Raw genomic sequence first — 25,579 nt, 5'->3', positions numbered from 1 at the left:
CAAATCTGAAAAGCACGTGTCACAAGTGTGCCTTGAAAGGGAAAAATGCACTACGTGTCACAAGAAACACAGGATTCCCATACAATCTAAAATAAGCTTTTTGTAAAATAAGAAAAAAAAATCCACATTTTCCAACAATTAGGTAGTATGACGTGTCACAAAATAGCATGCTCATTTTGATAAGAAATTGGTCCATTTCATAAGTATGTTTTGTGATATCTGGGAAACGAAAGCGAATTTCCAACATTGGTTTGAAGCATCTTGTAGGGTTTGTTAAGTTAAACATAACGTCACCATTAACTCATTTTCGACCAAAATTGTCGTTGTCACAAGATAACACACAACAGTCGATATGTTAGAAATCAAATATAAATAAAGAAAGAAAACTAGGCTTTTGAATTGCCACCCAAATTTAAACATTTCAGTGTATTTAAATAAACTCTTAGAAACAGTTAATAAGCTAGGTTGTGAAAAATGATTCTCTTTTAACAATTTGAGATTTTTAATTTACCTAAACACGCATTTGATTGGCACGCCCCCACCCTTTCCCATTATCACTGAATTTAGTTATCACACCACAACCCAATCAACAATCCCCTTTCGTTAATATGCATGGCAAAACAAGGTTGAGCGCCACTTTGATACCGCTACCTGATAAGAAGACGATGCGTGGCCTCTGCCTGATGTTGATGAGATGATGATGATGATAATGAGTGAGTGAGTAGTTCGTGTCAGAACCGGGTTAAATCCAACGGAACAAAATAAGCCCAACTACCTACCCACCACACCGTCAATAATGCTTCTTCCCTACTTATCGGTTAGAATCTATTCTCTCTTGCACATAAATTATGGTAATGACGATGATGTGGTGGGATATCACACACTCGCTCTTGTAGGACATTGCGACGGACGGATGAAGGTTAAAGGGGTTAAGGGGGGCGAAGAGGGGGATGCATGTTAGTAAGTCGATCACGTACAGTTAATAATTCCCGCGTGATTTGTGCAAAGCAAGACCATTATCATCGTGGTGCCGTGGTCATCGTTCCCAGAGTCACCGGGCGCAGTGCCCGGTGATGGGAAGAAGCGATAACATCCAGACTAGGCAGGATAGAGCAACGGCGCTGGAATCTGAACTGACTCACCTTTGTGGTGTCTCGTTCGCTCGATTTGGGCTCCTTTTCCGCCGTCTTTTTAATGTTGTTGTTGGTCGATTCTGAAATAGGGGGTTCGAGAAGCAGAATATAAAAAGATTAGTCGATGATGCCGACAGAACGTGAAAAAAAAACAAAATCAAAAAACGCACCTTGATTACTAAACACTCGGTAGTACTGCGACAGGTAGGTTAGTATGGAGAATCGGTCAGGCACTTCGTACTTTACCATATCAACCGGATCCAGCAGGGCGGGGATGTTCAGATGCTTCTCGGCGATCGTAAACGCCAGCTCATTGTTGTCGTAGATGTTTTCCCGCTTCAGGCTGGCAAAGTCTCTGTGTGTTGGATGAGTTTATTGGGTGATTTTGAGTAATTTGAACATTGAGGCACGAAAATATAGGAACTTACAATTATTACACTTTTAAATAAAGCTAATTAGGTTAGCCCACCACCGGAAAAAGGAAGTTGAAAGAGAAAATGTAAAGAGTAAATATGACCAGAGATAGTGAAAGTTAGTGCAAGAAAATCATTCTGCTAAATAAACTACATAAAGTTATTGTTTGTGAATGCGAACAAAGCAAACAAAACAAAGATACTATGAAAATCAAAATGATTTCTTTTAGTGGTTACTTAAATTTTCAGTTCTTTTTCGCACGGTTTTTATTTTTCTTTATTCTAGCAAAACTTTGTCCATGCATTTCCCTATTTACGCTCCCTATTTACCGAGTTACAAAAGGTTTCTCGGATTGATCTGAAGTGGTCGATTCTACGTGCGAATAAATGCCGATGGCAGAAATTTGAGACAAATCCATGCAAGGGTTTAAGAGAGGTTTAAGTTTTTCGATTTTTTAAGTAAGCTTCTTTTGGAGTTTCGAGTAGGATTCTCGCAATCAAGGACGCCAAAGCAATGCTGTAGGGCGAACAATTATTTTTTTATTTATTTTTTAACATTTTTTACCAGAAATCATTCATGAAAGATTTCTGGTTGAAAAAGGTGTAATTTTAAATAAGGTTTCAGTTTCTGTTGAATTACCTGAACCCTCTACTGCCCAAATTTTTTTTCGAATATTTTTATTTTTCCCATGTTCAGGAGGTCATTTTGAGCAACTTTTGTTCTACGAAAAACTTTACTTACTTTACTACTCTTGTTCTATGTTTTTCTTGTTTCATTTTTAGTATTTTAATTTGCATTTATCTTGTTTAGTTTATGTTTGTTTTCGGTAGTATTTGGCCTATTCTACCACCTCCTATCATTACATTTTGCCTATCTAATTTTTTCATGTTTTTACAGTAACTTTTTCATTTTTTTTCATGTTTTTCACATTTTCTGCTTTACAATGGCACCAATATCATTTAAATTGTAAATAATTACGTAGAGGCATAGTCTGGGACACTAGAAAAATTACTGCATACTTCTTTTTACTTAAAGTATAGGAAATGTTAGTAAAAAACACAGCCAAAGTTGACCCCTAAAAAAATGACATTTTTAAAAACATTGGCGAAGTCACATTAAACAAGTAAAACTTCCAACCCATACATTTTCTAAAATTTTAAGAGTTAATCTTTCCAATGCTTTTTAAAGATCAAAAATTGGTTGAAAAATGGATTTTTGGCGATTTTTTAAATCGAAGCCCGTCTAAAGGCGGGGTTGGGTTGTAGAGGGTTAATACATTTTATTTTAGTTAAAATTACATAAAAAAGAGAGAATTTTAAATCATCAAATATTAAGCCTTCCAAAACGTGATTGAATACTAGGATGTAACAAAATGGGTCATTTTTGCGGCATTTCAGGGCACGATCCCCTAGGTGTACTGAGCCGGAATCACAAATATGAGCTTATTTGGTTGCGACAGGACTTGGCGCTTTGAATTTGAATTTAAAATGGGATTTAACCCGTAAAATCGGTGCGTTTTGGTTTTTGCCAGTTTTGAGCCCCTTAACGATTTTTGCATTTTTCAAAAACCTCACGAGCTCATAGTTCGTGTTCCAGGGAACAACTTTGCCGAAGAGTGCGAAAAGATTCGTCAAATATTAATAATGTTACAGAATTTATAACACCGCCGCTAAAAAACATTATTTTTTTCTTAAAGCTCTTCTGTCGCAACCAATCAAGCTCAGTACACCTGGGGGATCATGATTTTTTATATTTTTTTAGACGTCGAACTTGAAATTTGTGAAGATTTTAGCTACGACTTTTGACAGAACAAATTAACATTTTTGTGGAAGGACTTCAGATAGATAGTTTATTTTATGTATTAATTCATACCATGCAGTATTATTATTTTCAATCAAAATAAATAAAACTCATAAAAATGTTAACTAATAAAATAGACTAAACACCTGAATCAATCAAAGCATGCACTTTTAGGACAAGAGCACAGCAAAAAAAGTAAATAAACACACTCACATCAAATCCGGACGAAAGTTGTGGATGATCGCGCAGAATGCAAGGCCGTCGCGCCAAGAGGTGCTCATGTTTGTAACCCGGACATCCTTATAGCCCTCGGTGACGCGGCGACACCATAGTTCTAGAGCCTTCGTACCACGGCGTTCTGACATGCTAAGCTATCTGTAACGAGACAAGAGAGAGAAAAAAAAGAGTCATTGAAACGAAACCGAAAACAACCCCGCGGGGCAAACAGTTAAACTATACGGTAAGGTGTTGTTGCATAGAAATAGCGAGGTACATGCATGTAAAACACGTGGTGTTTCAGCGACCAGCGACCAAAGGGGTTCAATACGGTACATATGCGACATATTTGCATACACAAGGTCGATCAGATGTGGACCAGATAGTTTACTCGTAAATCGTTGCATGTTGGCGGCGTTTTGGCACATAGGAGAGCTTGCTCAATAATGGTCAGGAGTTTTTGATTCTTACAAATCAAACTGAAACTTCGAATAAGTTGGATTTTTTTTTCAAATGATAATGGCTCAAAATAAATCTTCTCTTACTCTGGACAACCCTTGAAGTATTCCAGGCAAAATTAACTGAGTTGCATAAAGGCAATGCATTTTTTTTAATAATATTTGTCTCTCCCTTCAAATTTTTCCCAACAAATCAAGACATAACCTTACAATCGGTTGTTGACTATTGTTTAAAGTTTATTTGGCATTTATAATTAACTAAAGGCTTTTAAAGCCTATTACAAACTTTTAATATTGGGATCACAGATCCGAAAGATTTCTGACACCAAAAACGGTTCTGATAAACAAAGCATTTTGTGATGATTTTTTTTTTCAAAATTTTGAAAATTAGGTTTAAATTTGATTGTTTGCCTTTGAACAGAAACACGGGACAACAACTTTACAAAAAACTTGTACACAGAAAAAAATCTATTCTCGTAATCATGAATTGTGTTCATGAATTCAAGAACCACGAAGGAATTTATTCATGAGTATGGTGCATTTGCACTATAAACGTGAATAAATTCCTAAGTGGTTCTCAAATTAATGAACACAATTCTCGATTTCGAGAATTGACTTTTTTCGGAACTGCAATAATATTTATTTTTTAATGTAAAATAAAATGTATCAATTCTATCCACATTTTCTCAAATCACAGATAATAAACACACTTACTCCAAATCCCAAAAAATTACCCAATCCGATCTACAACAGTCCCCTACTGTTCAGCCAATTTTAATTGATTGTTGTGTTATTTCTGCTTCGCAAACACAGGCACGGCACAGCAGCTGTATCACATTACTGCAGTCGAATTCCCCCCAAGGGGGAGTCCACAGATTCGATTCGATTGATTACGCTGGTCACCAGCAACCACGGAGTCAGCCCTAGTTTTGAAAGTAATGTGAGATTTCAAAGTCTGCAGCCATGCATGAACTTATTTGTTACGTTTTTGAGCATGTTTTTTTGAATTGTTGAACGCAGCGATGAAAAATTAAAACGATTTCCTTTTTTCGTCAAATTAAACAATTTCACTTTCCACTCATGTTTCTTGCATGTGACCCGTAACTTTCGTGAATTTTTAATCGCATTGCACTTCGTTACGGCCGAAAAGGTCTACTACCCTTACCCAACGGTCATACCGCGAGTATCGGCCCGTAGTACAAATTCCTGCTAATCCATTAACTTGTGCGAAAGTCTAAACAAGCTGCGAGAAAACGCTGCTCCTTGGCTCATAACAAAGTCAAATCAAGCGGTGAAACGGGCTATTAGTCATGGAAAATCTTACGCACCGTTTGTGCCATCACCATAAACATGGCTAGTTGATAACTACTAAACCCCCGACTACGACTTACTACAACGCGCACAGTTTATTTACAACCAGGCCCCAGCTGATTGGAGTGACTGGAAGCGCACATGTGGGTATTCGAAAGCTCACCAAACTCAACTTATAACGAAGTACTTAAGCGCGGCCTATTGAAGCAAATAAGAAGAAGTAGACAGAAGGGGAAAAAACAACTTGAAGAAGCGCCAAAGCGATGAGTGGAAGCAGTTGAGGCGATTGACACTTGATTAAAACTGATTAGCCAATAAAGTGTGGAAAATAATGAAATTTCTTAAAGTGGCCGTAGCTTATCGAGTAAATCGATCCGGTACCTTGGCAGTGGCATTGAAGTATGTGCAACAATGAGCGTGCAACGTTCTTGAGCACAAGTTGAAGCAAATCATTGCAGTTGTTTGAGGTAGCTTACTGAGTTTACGATTAAAATTAATTCAATAAAATTATTGAGCGATAGAAGTTTCACGTTGCTTCCCATTTGTGTTGTGTTTTTTTTTATGTTTTGTTATTTGTTTTCAATGCAACTATCATGTTGGAAAAAATAATATTAACTCTGCCGAAACACTTAACACGTTTTATCTGATCTTTCCGACAAAAATATTTTAATTTTTTTAATCGAGTCTAACTTTTCAACAGGTCTTAGACAGCTGAATTGTGACGAATGGAAAAGTTAGGCATAATTTTCTAATTGTGAAAATATTTTTATTAGAAAGATCAGAAAATTGCACAAATACTGTCTGAGAGATTAGTTCATACAAAAATGCTGAAATTTGTATGACCCAATCTCACCCTCCCAGAACCCAATGCCACCCCTGATGACAGTATTTCATTTTTTGACGTCGAACATCGGTCCAAAAGTTGCTGAGATATATTAAAAAATAACTTTTAAAAAAGAATTCGTTCAAATATGGTCAAGCTTAATCATGACTTCTAGAAGTGTCAAATAAAGTTAAAAAAAGGCGAAACAATGCACTTTACGAAAAAATATGTAAAATACATATCGATTTGAAATTCTAAAAAAGTGTCCGCTTGCTCTATGGATGGCACTTTGTCAATTTACTTCAAAAGATTACGGAATATCTAAGAAACCTTGAAATATTATGTAGAAAATTCCGTTTGAAAAAAAAATCTAAACTTGTATTTAAGTAAGTAAATCTTTCCCTGTTCCTGAGAGGAACACCCGTGAAGAGTATCGGGGCCGACATTTACAAAGTGCATTCAGTGACAGTTTATTAATCAAATTAATGTTAACATGTTAAGGTTAATGTTAACATTCCATAGGTTGTCTTCCTAAGGTGTCTTGATAAGGTCCAGTTTGTGACGATACACTACCTTCCCTTTACTAAGCAATCGAGAATCCAGAAGGGAAAAGATCACCAATTGTGTTGGTCCGAGCCGGGATTTGAACCCCGATCTACCGCTTACGAGGCGGAAGCGTTACCACTGGGCTACGTGGCTCGGTCGGTTGTTTTTAAGGTCTTTGACAAATATATGCGATTATAATCATTTAAAATTTATTAGGCTTTTTAAATGGTTGAAATAACCTTTTCATTCTAAGATAGTTCAAAATAGTGAACACAAAGTTTTAAATTTAATCATCTAGATAATTTGTATATAATTGTTTTTAAAGTTAAGATCTGAGAAATATAACAAAGACTTGTTTAGGCAAAAATCACAAAATCCCGACTTTTCCCGATTTTGTCCAATTCCCAGCTTTTTCCCAACTGCACCGTTTTCCCCAGGATTTTGGTTTTTTGTTGCACTCTCTAAACTATTTCGTTTTTTTTTAATGAGATGAGAAGTCGTACCAACTTTTTGTTTCGGGCATGCTGCTCTGGGAAGATCTTATTTGTTCACTGTTACAATATTTTTTTTTTTAAATTTTAGACCATTTTATAAAAAAAAGCTTGGATTTTAAAACATCAAAATATGTTTTCAAAAAAAAACACAAAATTGTATTTACGATTTTTCGGACCAAATACCCTCCGGATTAATTTGAGTCAGTAGAACAAATAAATTGACTAACATTTGGAATTTCGGTTACGAAGTAACTAAACTCCGCTTAGGCCGTTAAATTTTTTTTTATTTTATGTCCCTCGTCCCTGACCAAAGACGAGGGGGTGGGGACAAATATAAAAAAAAATTAAAAGCGATGGTTTTCAAATTTGAACGATTTTTTTAATTAAAATTCATTTTACACCAGTTGTTTTGCAATCATTATTTTTCAAAATACCCAAGTATTGACGATTTTTTCGCAAAAAATACTTTTTGTGAAAAACAATACTTTTTTTTTATTTTCACTTGATTAGACTTCTGCTTCCATCGTTTTTTTTTGTCATAAACTTAAACAAACCTTTGCAATGTAAGGTCATGAAACTTACACGTAAACTGAAACGATGTCTTTTCGGTGTTCAAAAATCAGCAGAACCTTAAGCAATCTGCATGATTTTTGGAACATACTCCCAGAGTTTCATAAAAAATATTTATATAAGTCCAAATATCTATTTTTTTAACCCTCTACAACCCAACCCCACCTCTAGGTGGGCTTCGATTTAAAAATTCGCCAAAAATCCATTTGTCAACCTATTTTTGATGTTTAAAAAGTTTTGGAAAGACAATTACTTACAATTATAATTACAATTTAAGAGCATTTTAGGGTTAGATGGAAATCTCACATGTTTTTTTGAGACTTTGCCAATGTTTTGAAAAATGTCATTTTTTTCTTTCTGGGGTCAGCTTTGGCTGTGTTTTCACTAACATTTCCTAAATGTTTTGTAAAAATAAGTTTGCAATATTTTTTGTAATATCCCAGACTATGGCTCTACGTATTTTTCTACCATTTTAATGACAATTGTATCGTTCTATAGCAGACATTGTAAAACACAAGCAAAAAAAAAAGAAGAAAAATTGGCTGTAAAATCTTGAAAAAACTAGATAGGCAAAAGGTAATGATAGGAGGTGGTAAACTAAGCCAAATACTATCAAAAACAAACAAGAACTAAACATGATAAATGCAACTAAATATACTAAAAATTAAACAAGAAAAAACAAAAACAAGAGAAGTAAAGTTTTAAAGTAACACGGGAAAAACAAAAATTTTCGAAAAAAATTGGGCAGCAGAGGCTTAAGTAGTTTTATTCTATTTTCGATGCAACAAGCCGTTTGACTACAAACTTTGTATATTTGTTCAACCATTTCACATGAATTTGTAATTGGAATTTAGACTGAAAATACAAAACCAAAAGTCAAAAAGCCATATTTCCAACCCCAAAGCGAACAAGTTTATGACCAGAAAACAACAACATTCCATCATTCGCCGAAATTTGTACCTGTAAGTTCACAGGTGTTACATTTTTAATTACTTTAACATCAACCTGCAAGCCTGCAGCAGCCTGCAAGGGAAAGAAGAAGCAAAAAAAAAGACAGCAAAAATTACACCACTCATCAGAGCGCAACACCATCAGATAGATCTTCCACATATCGTGTTGGTACCTGAAGTTGACTCGATGTCAACTCTGGCAGACAAGTTTACACACACCACAGCCAGCCCTCGGTCAACATCGTCGGGTTGGTGGCAGGTAGGTACCTGTCGGCGTGTCCATGCGGTTGGATGGTGGTGGGGACATCACTTTGGGGAAAGTTGAGAAAACAACAACACGAGGGCTTAGTTGCAAGCCACATTACCTCGGCTTGCTTGCAGCCATACACCGGAACACTTCATAAACTCGATTGCATATGAAGGGTACGGGTAGGGTAAATGGTTTAATGTTGAGTAATTTTCGAAATTTTCGCAAATCGTCTTTTTCTTTGTTTTTTTTTTAACTGAATCAAACTTTATTAATGCATTTCCTATGTTAAAGAAGGCAAAAAAATTTACGAGCTGGTTATACAAAATGGACATGTGAAAATTCTCTATCTTTTTCGATAAAGTTACACCTTCACACGGTCAAATTGTGGTCAAAGACAATATTATGGGAAATTGGACGAGCTTTCCGCTAAAAATATTTGCGAGACTAAAAAATCAAGTCTGTCATATAGAAATGGCCAAAACCATAAAAAACCAATTTTTCAACATTTTTATTTTTAAAACCGCTGTAACTTCACAACGGTTGGTCTTAGGGCAATGGGCAATATCGAGACTTTAATGTAAAATTGTCGGCAAAATCGATTCCCGTATTCGGTTTTTGAATTTTTTTACGTTTAGCAGGGGTGCCCAACCTTTTGGCCCTGCGGGCCAGATCTGATTTTTCTAAAGCAGTGGCGGGCCGGAAGTAATGTTTGTTAACTTTTTTTCTCATAAATTTTTTTTAGGTCCTTTTTAGTGAACAAAGTTTTTAACTCGTGTTGAGAATGTGATTCAAATATTTTGCATTAAAAAAAGAAATACTAAGATAATTTTCAAAAATGTGTTTATCTGATTTATTTGAATTTTTATTGCTTAAAATTATATTGTAATTATTTTTTTCGACTGCAATTAAATACTCTGATATATTTTTACCATTTGAAAACATTCAAATTTAAATGGACTTTCCAAGTTTCTTGAAATTTAATTTCCTCAACAGATAAAAAAAAAAATCAGTTATTCATGATAAATTTTGATCGAAATTTGGATTCAAATCTATTTTACAAAAAAAAAAAAGAAAACACTATTGGCGTTGTTGTGCACCTTAACTCATATATTTTACAAAATATTTTAAAATTATTTCCAAAACACACAAAACTTGAACATTGTAAAAGAATACATATTGAATAGTTTTCAATTCGTTATTCTTCGAATTCAGAAATTAATAAAAACAATATTTTTGCCCCCAGATTTCTTTACTCATTTTGGAATTTATTTTAATGTTTTGAAAATATTTGCAGCACTTATTTATTTGAAAAATCAATTTTAATAAATAGAAAAAAAATCAATTTAAAGTAACAAAGTAAAACTGTTTAAAATTAATATTTAGTGTTTTTCTCAACATTATTAGACAAAAGTCCAAGTTTTTCATAAATTTCACATTCAATGATAAGAATTACTTTCAAACATAAAGTTTGTTTGAATTTGAAACAACAAAACATTTTAATAAAATACAAAAGCAAAATCAAAACAATACTCTGACTTCTAAATATTTTATTGCTAAAGCAAAAAAAACTGAATGTTGCTAATAATAGATTTGAATCTCAAGCCTTTTTGCAAAATTTCGATACTCAACTTATTAATTCAACTTTTTATGAACAGTCTCAAGGGCCAGTCCTAAAACTATTTTGAAAAGCCGTCGCGGGCCGGATGAAATTGCTTTACGGGCCGGATCCGGCCCGCGGGCCGGACGTTGGGCAGGCCTGGTCGTTTCGGAGTTTTTAAAGCAAATTATAAAATTTGGAAATATGAGCAAGTAAGCTTTTGTTGGCAAAATATATTATTTGGAGTCTTTCAAGTCATATTATTGAGAAATTTGACGGAAATGTACCAGATTCCAATAAATCAGATCAATTTTTCGTGACTTTTCCAAAGAAATATCCTATAAAATTAATAAAAATAATCAAGGAAAAGGTTGCACTAGACTTACACTTACAGTATGTAAAAAAAGTATTTACACCCCTTGGGCACTATGCACATTTTGTGATAAAACATGTTAACAATTTAAAGTTTGACAGAAACCTGGTACTACGTTTTGTTCAGCAACTCTTGCCGAACATTTTGCTATAAAAAGCTCATGAAAAGATGATTTCCATAAAAAGTTATAAAACAAATACTATTACAGAAATCAAAAATGGGGCAAAAAAGTTTGTACACCGAAAACTTTCGAAAAATAACATAAATAATGTCATTTGTTGGAAAATCACCATAAATCCAGTCTCCCAACTCCAAATAGGCATCCTTGACTAATTAAAAAAATAATTTGGATTGAATATAAAGTTTACTAAATACTTAGTATAAAAGTTTATATAACTCTGGAAATTCTATATAAAACTTATCTAAAATTAATGTTGCAAACCTTTAATTTAACTAAATGTCAATATATTACCATAGAATTGCTAAAAAAAAACATTCTGGAGTGGGTATAACACCGTTTTAGGGGTCTTTGTATCGCTAGAATATATTTTTCGTTGGAATTTCGTACCAACTCGAAATTACGTCGTCGGAAAATCCGCCGGCATCCGAACCGGTCCACAATTCACAAGGCAACCTATGTGGCATCGGAAAGGGCATAAAATTTCCGATCTTTTGATACCCATACATCTAGGTTTTCTATAAAACCCACGTTTTTAAATACCTGGGCAAAAAGTAAGTTTGATCCACGAGAACAAAAATTACGAAATTCCATACATTTTTGGCAGGTTGCTCAAACGAAACCATAACAACGTTACGCCCAAGGGGTGTAAATACTTTTTTTACATACTGTAAGAGCCCTTCTCTCACAGTACCAAATATCAGAACTGCTTTTTTAGAAAATATTAATGATTGGATGATTTGCAATCTTTTAACAGTGTGAACTTGACATGAGCAGTGCTTAAGATTTATGTAAAAAACTGGTTTTAACTATAATTAAATTTTAAACATTGTGGAATGGAAGGCTTCATGTCTTTTGTATCCATACATTTGGTGGAGTGACATTGTATAAATACATTGTGACAAGTATCCAAAAACTGTATCTTGAGAATGGATATTCTAGTCGATTGAGCGAATTCAGTAATGGTTATGATTGTTTGTTATAAACATTTGAAACATCTTTACTTATCTTGAACGCTCAACAGGACCAAATTACGGGCGTCCACCTTCACCCAGAAAGGGTACAATCGGCGGCGTGACCACACTGCACTGAAATGCACTCCCCGAAGAGGACGATGATGACGGTCATTAGACCTGGAGAAGGGAGCGGACGCCCAGCGCATCGGAACCAAATGATAAGGCAAGCCACCACATGATGCATGTAAATATATGATTGATAAGGAGGAGAGTACTACACGAACAACAGGCCGCCTCTTGGTCGTCGTCGTTGACCTGGTGCTGACTCCCGGATAGGGGGGACCGCGGACACCTGCGAAGCGCCATCGCGGAACATGGCGGAGTTGCCCGATTCAGGCTAATGATATGATGTATTAAGGGCAATAAACTTCTCGGAGAATCACTTCTGGCCAGGTGGCGGCAAAAAAGAAGCAAATTAAGAAGATGAAACGGTCTTCGAATCTTCGGTCAGTTGATGGGAAAGTACAGAGGCAGAGCAAGAGCAAGAGAGGCCACACCGGACAAAAACAAGGTGCACACCGTTTAACGGCTCACGCAGGTGGAACCCCGGTTGGCTTGGCCACGGGGAAAATTGAGCTTATAACTGCTGGCTGGCAATGAGAAGTGGCGTATGATGATGATGAGTGAGAATAAACGAAAAAAAAGTAAGCATAAGAACACACAACAACCTTACGAGAACATAAATAAACACCAAGCAGATATTCTGGCCCCCCTAAACGAACAATGACTGGGAGTTATTACAGCCACGGAATAATATCTTTATGGTAAGTAGAAAGCTGAGCCAACACAGAGAGTGAGAAAAGTCCGGCTCTCGAAAAAAAAAATTAAAGAAGAAACACGTCAACAGTCAACAAGTTGCTATTGTACTTGGTGAAGTTGAACGACCAAAAGCCCAAATCTGTACTCTTGGTAAACCCTCGGTCATTCACGTGGCCCCTGCCATGCCGTGTAACACAGCGCTCTACCTCCTACTTTAGCAGCAAGCAGCACCAAGTTGCCAAGTTTAGGAGGGGAAATTAAACACATTCAACACACCCACTCGGCCGGGCCGCGCGAAATTGTCGATTTGTGACGGACGGTGAAGCGTAAAATATTTGGCATTTTCAAGCTTCAATGAAGCTCACGCGGAGGAAGCTTATTGGAGATTACGCAGCGGAAATGACAGCAAACGAATAGTGTACCTATTGGTACTTGTATCGCTACACGTTTTTTTAATATTGTTTAAGCTTAAGCACCACAATCGTGAACAAAAAGAGCAAAATTAAAATCAACTTTTACTGAGCAATAACAAATTTGAAGAATTGGTACCATCAAATCATGCAAGAATTTCGATTTTCGTCCAAACGGGCTACCTTATCCTTTCTAGCACCACTCAAAAGTTTCGCTTTTGTGCGAAAATTGTAAAAAACCCCTTTATTCTATTGTCAATAACTTCAAAAGCTATAAAGGGTTAATCAGAGACAAATTTTAAATAAAATGTAATGTACGATGTTTACGTTTAAGCTTTTCGACTTTTCCTTTCTTCAGTTTTTTTTACTGCTTCGTGAAAGTGTGAATAATTATTTTCATTTTTTTATTTATTTTTTTTTGCGTTGAAAATTCTTATTTTAAATACCGGGGTGACTTTGATAGTTATAGTTTTTGTAGTTAAAATCAGGTTAAAGGTGTTCAAATTTTATTTTTATGTCGAATGTACCATCGCTAAGATTACTGATATAGTTTTTAACAAAAAAAATCAATGTTTATATTTAGTTAACTAAGTTTATAAGCTTTTTCACAAAATACATGTAAATTTTAAGTAAAATTGCTAAAAAGTCTGAATTTTGCGTGAAATTTGTTAAAAATAGTTATAAAATTAACGATTTATATTGCATTTTAAGCTGAATTCGAAGCACGAATCAAAAGTTTTTACATTCTGTATATAATTTGTTCTATTTAAAATGCCTTCAAATTTCGAAATTTTTTTTAATTATGTTTCAAAAACACACAATTTTTATTATTTACTAACTTCGTTTACCTGCTCCTAGTGGAAAATTCTCCGAGGAATCCGAAAATGCATTTCGTTTTCCGATTTGAAATCATGTTCATTGAGAAAATCATGACACTTTGAGAATATGAAAATAATGATATTCATCAACGTTTTCTTATTTATAGTAAACTAACTTTTTAAACTTTTCAAAATTTAATGAAAACTTCTTCTAGAAGTACCTTGAACCTTTCTCTACTCCGGTCAGTATGATTCCATACAATTCCGTACGTATTTTATTTGTACTCTTCATTTTGCGAAAAAATCTCCCCCGTTATCAAAGTCACCCCGGCTATCAAAACCACCCCGTTTTACGGTACCAAATTTTAGGCGTTTTGTCGGATAACAAATATAATTTATCAAATTCCTCTGAAAATATGGGACATTTTTGACAAGGTAATAAATTTTACGCTAAAATAATGTCTAAAATTTGTCAATGATCGGATACAAAATTTAGATGTTTTGTCGAATAACAAATTCAGCTTATCAAATTCCTCTGAAACTGTGAGAAAACTTTGCGCTAAAATGATGTCTCAAAGCGAATGCTTTCTTTAAAAACCGAGCATTTGAAAGTTGTTTTATAAAATTAACGTTATACCCTCTAAGGAAATTTTTAAAATTGTTGAAATTTCTTTAAGGGGTTACATACATGTAAATCGACAAAAAAGTCAGATGTTGGTGTGAGCACACACTTAATTTAATTAAAATCTGTTTTCAGGGTATTAAAATATACATTTTCATCTATTATCAAAACAAATTTGAAGACATTTGGTTGTATCATTGGCGAGATAAAGCTATTTGAAGTTAGCAGTTTCAAAAAACGGGTGCCACGATATCTCAACACTGCCTTGACCAAATCGGCTCAAAATTTCGGTGAAGACTCGTTAAACCAGTCCTGTGTGCATGACGAAGGCCGATTTTCAAAAAACTTATTTAAAAAAAAGATAAAAATATTTTTGTGTTTTTCATATAAAAAATCGTCAGTTTTTGATTTTTGTATTTTTTTAAAAAGCAAAATTTCAAAATCGGGCTTCGTCATGCACACGGGATATGTCTTGGGAGTCTTCACCCCGAATTTCAGCCAATTTGGTCCATACCATCTCGAGATATCGTGGCACCCGTAAATCAACTCGGTGTTTCGAGAAAAACACTCAGAAAGTTTGACAGTCCGCTTTGCGCACGGCAAAATGTTGAGCTTAAAATCGTCTCTAACTCAGTTTAATCATGGAATATCTTCATGAATGTTTCAGGAGTGATTGAAAATCATCTTTTTAGTGGATTTAATAAATTTTCTGTAATATGAAATATTGTGATTTTCTACATGTATGTAACCCCTTAAGTCGAGATACCAAATGTTGGATGCGGTATTAATTTTTTTTCCAAATTCTATAACAAAATAAAAAGACAACCTTTTTTTAATGACAACTTAAACCAAACACTTTCATTTACTAGTCACTCAGGCCCGTAGACAGGCTTCCGGGCTGAATATTTACTTTACTAGCTAGATCATCTTTTCAATTACAAATCATTTTACATGAAGGTGGGTAAATGGCGGCAAAATTTTATTTAAATCCAATGAATCCATTTATGATTCAAACAAAGCAAAAATAATTTGTATTTAAAATTGATTTGTTGAAGTTTTCATATGTTTGACAGGTTAAGGATTCGGTCCTTATTCCGTCTAACTTGATGATTTTCACCATTTAAGTAACTTATTTTGCAAAACTATTGATAGAAACTTACTTTCTCACTTCCTTCTTCAGTTGAACACTCCTTTTAGGATTTGCAAATGAACGCCAAAGTGCGGATATGCCAACATTAGGTGCACGATGTAATTACCCTAGATTAAGATCACATAAAGCAAAATAAAAATCGGTGTTTGAAATTATGTAATTATGTACAATTAAAAGCGAAACGACATTGACTTTGAAGAATACAAGCTCTGGCTTAAGAACTTATAAACGTCATTGACTTGAAAGTAGGGGAGAGTGGGGAGACTTGATCCCATTTTTTTTGTATCGCACATTACTCTGTCAATTTTTCACAAAACTATGAACTTTTTGCATGAATGGAAAGCTTAAACATTCAACTATGTTTGGCTGATAAGGGTATTTCATCAGATAAACTCTTCGAATCATACCAAGCGTTTTAAAAAAATATTTTAAACCGGTATTTTCAAAATGTTGGGGGTAATTTGATCCCTCTTTCAACATTTTGAAGAAATCTTAGGCAAAATGTTTCTTATTCATCCAAACTTTTAATTTTCTATAAGTTATAGCAATTTCACATTAAACCTGTACGTTTGTGTTCAAAATATAACAAGTTAAGCATGCAAAATATTTATAAACTTAAAATTTTCTTTTTCAGACCAAAATTGAGCATGTTTACAAAAGCTGGTAATTTTTGTTTACAAAACTTTTGAAAAATGGTTCAAACTGCAGTAAGTTATATACAACTATACTAAAGGAAACTATGTACGAAACCCCAGCCCAATTATTTAATCTTGAGGCTGATTCCAGTGACTGTAAAAAGGCAGGGATCAAGTCTCCCTAAACGCACTTTTTTAAACAATTGATTGTAATAATAGTATGACGATAAATTTAACATCAAATGCGTAAGGGTTTTGGAGTTGATATGTTTATCAAACAATTCATGTATAAAACATATTTTTTTGAATATTTTTTGAGTGTTTTCTATACTTATCAAAACGAAGAAAAAAGATCTCTTGGAAGTTTTTTGCAGCACTTTTTAGAAAAATGTGTGTAACTCAATCTAAACATTTTTTAATTTTTTTCTTTGTTTTCTACAATGAGTTTTAGTCAATTTCGCACAACTTTCTAGAACAAAGCTATTTGTTTTACCCACATGCTGACGAGATAAGGCTTGGGATCAAGTGTCCCCGGGGATCAAGTCTCCCCACTCTCCCCTACCTACTCAAGGTAGGTACGTACCGGACAGCAGTTTTAAGAACACTTAAGCTTCAAAGTGGGATCCGATTTAAGAATTTTGTTGTTCTGTATCTGTTCCAATCGAAATCAATGAAAAATGATAAAGTATTGTGTAAAAACATGGCTAAAGCTGTTGTTCCAATGTCACGATTCACCCCAAATGATGGTGTTCAAATTTCTGTACAAATCGCACAGTATTGCTCAAACGCGCATGGGATGTGTACCGAAAAACGAGCAATCCTGCTGCTGTGCATAATTTTCGACCATTAAACAACGCCCAGCGTCCATGTTCATGGTTACTTAAGCATACCGGCTAGTCGTCGTTCGGCGATTTAAGGAGAGATAGAGCGAGAAACATCCCTCCGCAAATCTGTGCCACATTTGATGAATTGATGTTATAAAAAATGGGAGTTGCACGCTGCTTTTCTTTTGATTCGATTACGCAAAAATCGTTTATAACAACCAACGCGAAGGCACGACTAGCCTGACATCAGACCGACTCTGCAGCATAGACACAGCACCACCGTATCCCAGGCCAGGGCCAATCTCTGTGCCCAACCAAGCACAACCGAAGAAGACGACGTCGTCGTGGTTTTCGTATCGTGGCACATCTAAAGACATTTATTTTAAGCCTCATTTCAACCAAATTCAAAGCCACTTTAGTGAAATTGGCTGATGGTCCCCATTTTAATCTATTTAAAATACAGTGAAACCTCTTTTTACGCGGTGCGTTACGTTTTTCTAATTTGTCGATTTCTCTGGAACGACGCAACATATTTGCATTCTTTTGAAAGCAATTTGTAGGTTTTGCTCAGATCTACAAAACGCATTTTGAAGCTTGCAAAAATATTGTATGGTTTAAGAGAAATCTACGAAACAAAAAGCGTAACGCCACCGCGTAAAAAGAGGTTTCACTGTATAGCATAGCATAGCATAGCATTGGTGTCTACCCGTAGCTGCTACTTCGTTATTGACCAGGACCCCCAAACATTGCTCCGTGGACCACAGATGAAAAATAGGAACCAATCATCACCCCTATTTAAATCTGTTTATAATATTTATTTTAACTTAAAGCACAACTGTGCCAAGCGAGCACACCAGCGACGTCAACGTGGTCGTGGTCTTTCTCAATGAAACTCTGCTGGGGTTGCCTCCTGATTGCCTGCGCAGAATTACACCGCGTGGAAGGTCTCAACCGCGTCGCGAAACCCCGTGAGGCTTTGCCAGCAAATTGTGGTGAACGTTCGAAAGATCACGACGACCGGCGACGGCGACGATGAAGGCGATGTCATTCATATGGCAACAAGCGCACACACACACACCGCACACAGTTATGATGGCCATCATCACCTTTTCCATGTGCTGGCCTGGCAGCAATGTTTGTCGAGGTGGGAAGGAACAAAAAAATGAACATCGCGGAGATCCTCACTTGATGCACTAAAAGTACACGCTCTGCAAGGCGACGACGAAAGAAGATGCACTGTGGTGTGAAGGATGGGCAAAATTGAAGGATATTGCTCAATTCAGAACGCGATTTTTTTTTATTTTAGTTGTAAATCAGAGGGGGGCAAGCGATGGGAAGATGGGAAAATTCTTAGGAACATTTGTAAAAAAATCGGATGTTGCCACAATGTATTAAAATTTTCAAAAAAGAAAACTTTCAACTTGCCAAATTTTTGAAAATAAAATAAAATGCAAAAAGAAGCTAAATATTTTCTAAAAATAATTTCTTTCTTTTCAGGCTGCGAAGTTCAGTTCATTAAGACTGATAACTCTTTTCAAAAATTACGCAAAAAAGCAATAAATAAAATTGGTCAAAACCATGTTTTAAAATATTAACTGTCAGCAATTCCATTTGAAAAGAGCATAAACCGAATACAGTCCAGACTCGATTATCCGAAGCCTCGATTATCCGAAGGTTTGTATGGGACTTCGGATAGTCGAATCACGAACAAAACATTTTTTTTCGGTTTTTTTCTTTTTCTTGTTTTAAACGTCAAATTCGAGTTCTGTAACCCCATTTTAGTCAAATTTGAATAGTTGAATGCCTTTTAAATAATACAGTCGACTCTCTGGCTGTCGATCTCCTCGATATCAATAATTCTCCATCTATCGATGTCCCTTCAATCTGCATACTTCAATTATCTTCATTCCTCGAAATTTTCCCTTTTTTGAAGGATCTCTTCCTCGACGGTCCCTTGGACTCTGTTTGCTTTACAAATCTCTTCCGGTTGTCAATAATTTCACTTTCTCATGGCTTGCATAGACATTTTTCTTGGCAAAACGAAGCTTTGAAGGGTGTTTGACATTAGTTTGTTTTTGTTTGATGGACGTTGCCATGATTCTCTCCCGTAGCTGGGTATCAAGAAAAAAATATTTTCAATCGAGTCTTCATTTTGCATCGTTCTGTAAACTGATGATTCTCTTCCTCGACGGTCCCTTGGATATTGACAACCAGAGAGTCGACTGTAAAATGCATTTTTTCAATATTTCAACACCGCCATATTGGCCGCCATCTTGGATTTAAAAGTTTTAAATCACTTTAACGTAGTTTAGGGGTCATACTTAAGCTCGACAATAAAAAAATATTCATCGAAAAAAAATCGTGATTCGATTATCCGAAGTAAAATGTTTCCGAGGCCTTCGGATAATCGAGTCTGGACTGTAAAAAGTTCTCCGATCGGGCTCAAAAATTTTCAAAATAATTAGACCCGTATTTTTTTGTTTGGCATTTAGGGTGACCTACATCGTGCTAGGGTGGTTCGAAAAATTGCAATTTTCGTATTTTTTTGCAAAAACCACTTTTTTCAAAAAAATCATATCTCCGCGTTATTTCATCAGATTTTAGCTGTCTTAGACGCAAAAGAAAGGTGATTAGTTTGGCTATTTGAGAAAAATAGTAAAAAGTTTTACCGTGTCTGGACCAAAGAGCCTACGTCTGAAAATATTTTTTAGGATTCCCTGGAAGATTTCACATAACATATCAAAGCGATGTCAAACCATACGTTTCCGAGATATGATTTTTGAAAATAAAAACTGAGTTTTTCGACGCGCAAAAGCAGGAAATCGGCAAAAAATCAACTTTTTTCACTAAAACTGCGATAATTTCAAAATTTCAGCGATGACCGTTACATGTTTGGGTACGAAAAGTTGCGTCTTTCAATTACGAAAATTTGCCGTTACATGTATAGATCATCGCTGAAATTTTAAAGTTATCGCAGTTTCAGTAAAAAAGTTGTTTTTTTTTCTCTTTTTCGTCAGTTTCCTGTTTTAACGCGTGGCGCGTCGAAAAACTCAGTTTTTATTTTCAAAAAATTATATCTCGGAAACGTACGGTTCGACATCGCTAATTTTTTTATATGTTATGTGAAATTTTCCGAGGATTCCAATAAAAATATTTTCGGACATAGGCTCTTTGGCCCAAACACGGTCAAAACGCCATTTAAGTTTTCATACGATTTTTTCAAATGTTAAGCTAGAGTTTTGAAACTTCTTACTATTTTTCCCAAATAGCCAAACTCATCACCTTTTTTTGTGTCTAAGACAGCTAAAATATGATGAAGTGGCGCGGAGATGTGATTTTTATTAAAAAAGTGGTTTTAGCGAAAAATGACGAAAATTTCCATTTTTTTAACCATTTTGCATGATGTAGGTCACCCTAATGGCCAAACAAAGAAATACAGGTCTAATTATTTTGGCCAAGGAACCCCCAGAAAAAATTTAGCCCGATCGGAGAACTTTTTTTCGGTTTAGGCTCTTTTCAAATGGAATTGCTGCTGTAGAAAAATAATATTGGGAGGTATTTGAGGATTAATATTTTATATTAATCACATTCCTTGGACATTTTCCTATAAATTGCAACTAGAAGAAAGTCTTTTGATCTAATTAGCAAAATTACGAGTAAAAGAAAACAAGTTTTTTTAGAAAATCGTAAAAAGGGGAGATGCCAAAATTAGAGGGATGGTCTAATTGGCACTTATTTTGGGATTTCTGTTAACTATCGATAGATGAACGTAAAACGAAAGTGTAGGGGCAGGGGGGGCAGAATGGCCCGCCTAAGTAAAATGCGCCAAAAACCATGGAAAACATGAAAACTTATGAATTCAGTGTAGTAGGCTTATGCTTTGGAATGTTCCCTTCAATGTTGTATACTTGGTTGATGAAATTTTTTAGCTTAAAACTATTTTTGAGCCACTTTAAAAAAAAAAATTGCGACTACTTTCCCAGGGTGGGCCACCTTAAAAAACAAGCCATTTCGTCTAATACAACTTTGAAGGGAGATAAGAAATGACTTAAGGTACCTTTCTAACATAGTTTCCATGAAGTTAGGCAACTTTAATAAAAATAGTCACTTACCAAAACAAACATTTTTGAAAATAGTTTTAATATGTTGAAATAAGTCACTATTTTTACAAATAAGCATCAAAACAACTAAAAAATCAACTAATGTTGCATTAAACGTTATTTGTGAACCTACTAGGAGTGAAATAATCCATTTAATCCAAATTTCATAACTTTTAACATTCTGCCCCCAAGAGGATTTTAATTTAACACTTCCACCACCAAGCCTCTAAATGATTTGAAGGTTCCGTTGTTGATTGTATACCTTGGTAGTAACATCTAGTATCGTTATAAGCATTGAGCAAACTTTTTCAAACAATCCAACTTTTTAGAAAACTTATTTAAAAACCTCGAAATAAACAACATTTGCGTGGTTTTTCTAATAAATTTACATTTTTGCTCATAATTCGAAAAATACAATGAATTCAAACGTCGTTTTCGGTATGGTGAAGTTTTTTCACGTCCTTTTTAAGACCCTTGCCTTACAATTGGTCTAAATCCATTCTAAAGCCCAAAACCAAGGGTGGCCCCTTCTGCCCCCCTGGTCCATTCTGCCCCCCCTGCCCCTACTCAGTTAACATGGAATGACCCTAATGTATTTTTTTTTGCTTTAGTACGAAATAAGCTATTTTGTCCCTTCATTTTAAAGTTGTTATTTTTCATAAATGACTATTGAACCATTGATTTAAGAACAATTGACTCCATATTCAACAACCCTAAAACACCTGCTAAAACTTCTTTTTTTGGCTAATGCCTCTGTGCTAATTGTGAGAGAATTCGTTCAAGAATTTGTTTGTGATTTCCGACTTTTTCGCTAGCTTGAGATTTCAGGTTTTATCTTTAAAGTCATAATACAAAAAATACAAAAACTCAACACCCAATTTGGAATCATGTTCAGGCCAATATATGCCGAAAAAATTAGGAAAGTTTCTTTCGAGAATATTACTCTGCTGTACCAAAGTAGAAGTACATCGAAATATCGGCAATTTTCATGGAACTCGGCTTTGTATGCAACTGAGTTCAAAGCTCAACACATCCCATCGAAGCAAAATATTTTATCCCCATCAAGAAATCACCACTGTGCAACGGATGATTGCCATATTGAGCCTTGATCCTATTTGACGGATTTGGCGAATCCATTGACGGAGCCTGAACACTATTGGCGCGAACAAAACAGCACCGCCGTACACGGCCATAATGGATGCAAATGAGCTCGCTAAACAGCAGCCAAGTAAGCAACAACAACAAAAAGACAAGCCAATTCTCTCACCAAGGAGGTTCTTACTTTACAATTTATTACCCACTGGCAGCCAGAAATTACAACATGGGTTGGTCGGTCGTGGGGCCCAAGATCACTTCGACGACGACGGACCGGGTCACGGCGGATTGTGAAGTGCGCTGCGCGCGATGGCCAAAAGTGTCGACCTTCTAACGTCATTCGCGCGGACACACACGTGTTGCTGGTTTGCTCGGTGCTCATATTTATGGATCTTGCTCAAGGGATATGCACAAATATGGTAACTTATCGGCGAACGAGGAAGTTTTTAATGCTTTATGACAGACGAGACAAGAAGCTTTTTTTGTTGTTGTGTGCGGCATCTCTGTGTCGACAATTAACTAATTGGTCCACTTCAGAGCTAGAGTAGCTCTTAATTAACTCAAGATTGAATCACCATTAGAACTGCGCAGATAGAGCGAAGGTCCCCGGAGAACAAAAGGAAGTTGATTGATTTGGGCATAATTCTGAATAAGGGAACCTCATAAAACAACTCAATTTGATATTTACAATTCAACCAAGGAAATAATGTCTTTTGCTATCCCATTGATCATCGGGGGTTTTAAGTTTTTGTTCTTGTATGAAACCGAAGAAAATTGACCACTAAATGTTTAGATCGATTTGTGAAACTTTTTGCAAAACAGATTACGCAAATATAACAATCTTTTTCAAGGCTATTGCATTCCCAGTCCCAGTTCCTGATATAAAATTTCGCATTTTTTGACACAAAATCTGTCACCATTCACCAAATGTAATCTCACCATTTTTTACTTTGCTTGCAAAAAGTTCACCTTGGATTGTTGTGCTCAAACATGAAACAGATTGATTTTGGAGTAAATAATCCAAATGGCGGCGATTGACCTTTGAGAATATCCATTTTGTAAAGCAAGAATTGAAATTGAAATGAAAATAAGAAAAAAAAAATCCATGATTCGGTTTTCCGAAGGTTTTAAGGAGAGCTTTGGATAATCGAACATTGGATAACAGAATTTTTGATAGTCAAAAAAAAAATCAAATCATTCGCTCTACAGCATTGCCGTGGTATTTTCGATTGCGAGATTCCAACTCGAAACTAGGCGTCCGAAGGCTTGATTGTTTTTTACAGCTTAGCTTCCATCTACCCCGGGATTCGCATGCATGATGCATGATTACAGTTTTCATGCAGATTCTGATATACTTCCATGCAAATTTACAGCATAATTATGCAACCACCGTTTTGGTGTAGATTAAAAAAGAATGTAATTATAAGCAATGTTTTTAGCAATATTCATTTTTCAAAAAATCTAATTTTTGAGGTTTCTTTGCAAACAAAATCTTTTGACGGTGCTGAACACAAAAAAAACGTTTTTTGAGCTGATTCAATTGTGCTAAATAAATTATTAACTCGGAAATAAACATTTAAAATTGTTTCTGTTGTAATTTTGAAGCTTGTAAAAAAAAATCCAAAACTCAATCTAGAGAAAAACTTGCATTTCAATCACAAATAAATACCAGCCTTCAATAAATGGGTCATTCCACCTGAAGCGGAACAGCATTTGAAAATAATCCTCTCCGATCCTGCTCAAATTTTGCAGGGTTGTTGATACTATCAAAACATGCAAGAATCCCGAATTTCGTCCAAATCGGACCACCCCCTCAATTTTGGTACCTCCCCAAAAAATCGACTTTTTTGCGTTTTTTGAACGAAACCCCTATTTTCAAACGGTGATAGCTCAGGAACCACTAATCTTAGAAGGTCGGTCTAAAGCTCAATTTTGAAGGAAATTGAGGTAGCAGTTATTGATCAGCGCGCCTGTGTGCTTCGAGCAGATGCGGCGAATGAAGCTGATTTAGGTAATCTCAAAAACTTAAAACATTTAAATTCGATATCTCTGGAACGAAACATATTCCTTTCTGTCAATAAGTGATTCTTATGTAAAATTGACAGGGGAATGCGATTGGTGAGGTTTAAAAAATAAATAGGGCTGTTTTGAGATACGGCCATTTGAAGTTTTCAATTGCGCAATGCAGGTAGAAAAAAACATCTTAATCTAAATTTTGATCACGGAAATGGATTCTACGTCCAATTTCCTTCAAAATTGAGCTTTAGACCGACCTTCTAAGATTTGTGGTTCCTGAGCTATCACCGTTTGAAAATAGGGGTTTCGTTCAAAAAACGCCAAAAAGTCTATTTTTTGGGGAGGTACCAAAATTGAGGGGATGGTCCGATTTGGACGAAATTCGGGATTCTTGCATGTTTTGATAGTATCAACAGCCCTGCCAAATTTGAGCAGGATCGGAGAGGGTAATTTTCAAATTTGTATTTTTTCTTGCACACTTCAGGTGGGATGACCCAAATATAAGTTAAACTTTTTGTCATTCTTCTTTCATAATGTTATTTTAAAATCCCAGTAGGCAAATCTTAAAAAAAAAACAATATTTTAGAAATTGTGATTTACTAGGGAAGAATCATTTTGAAAAAAATACGCGAAATTTATTTAATTTTTGCCTTTCTTACCTAAATGTGGCAAGGCTATAAAATCACTCGACAAATGAACTTCTTTATTCGACCTCGTAGACCCACCTTCACGTATACCTATCGACTCAGAATCAAATTCAGAATAAATGTCTGTGCGTGTGTATGTCTGTAAGTCCGTGCACAGAAAAATATGCACACGATTATCTCCGGACTGGCTGAACCGATTTGGACCGTTCTGGTCTCATTCGATCCGTCTTGGGGGTCCCACAAGACCCTAGTTAATATTATGAAGTTTTGTAAAGTACTTCAAAAGTTATGCTAAAAAATCGGTTATAACAAAAGTCCGGTAGATTATAAAAAGGGTGGTTTTTGTAAGAAATCCCGTCATGCTATATATTGTT

The 25,579-nt window shown here is 35.4% G+C and overlaps 1 protein-coding gene across 4 annotated transcripts in view; it reads right to left on the bottom strand.

The window, feature by feature from the left end:
• The window catches only part of LOC120423431 (MICAL-like protein 1), a 48,060-nt gene that overhangs the window by 15,264 nt on the left and 7,217 nt on the right, over positions 1–25,579 (bottom strand). For 3 of the 4 annotated variants that reach the window (XM_039587237.2, XM_039587236.2, XM_039587238.2), the window contains 3 exons: positions 3,561–3,722; positions 1,304–1,488; positions 1,143–1,213 (listed from right to left, as the gene is read on the bottom strand). In XM_039587237.2, the coding sequence (XP_039443171.1) occupies positions 1,143–1,213; positions 1,304–1,488; positions 3,561–3,712 (408 nt within the window). In that variant the 5' untranslated portion in view covers positions 3,713–3,722. Of the gene's footprint in view, positions 1–1,142; positions 1,214–1,303; positions 1,489–1,561; positions 1,580–3,560; positions 3,723–25,579 lie in introns of those variants that run through there. The other variant, XM_039587239.2, reaches the window with a different exon arrangement.

This window comes from Culex pipiens, chromosome 3 (assembly GCF_016801865.2).
Source record: "Culex pipiens pallens isolate TS chromosome 3, TS_CPP_V2, whole genome shotgun sequence".
Classification (NCBI taxonomy): domain Eukaryota; kingdom Metazoa; phylum Arthropoda; class Insecta; order Diptera; family Culicidae; genus Culex; species Culex pipiens.
This window is presented reverse-complemented; position numbering and strand designations above follow the sequence as displayed.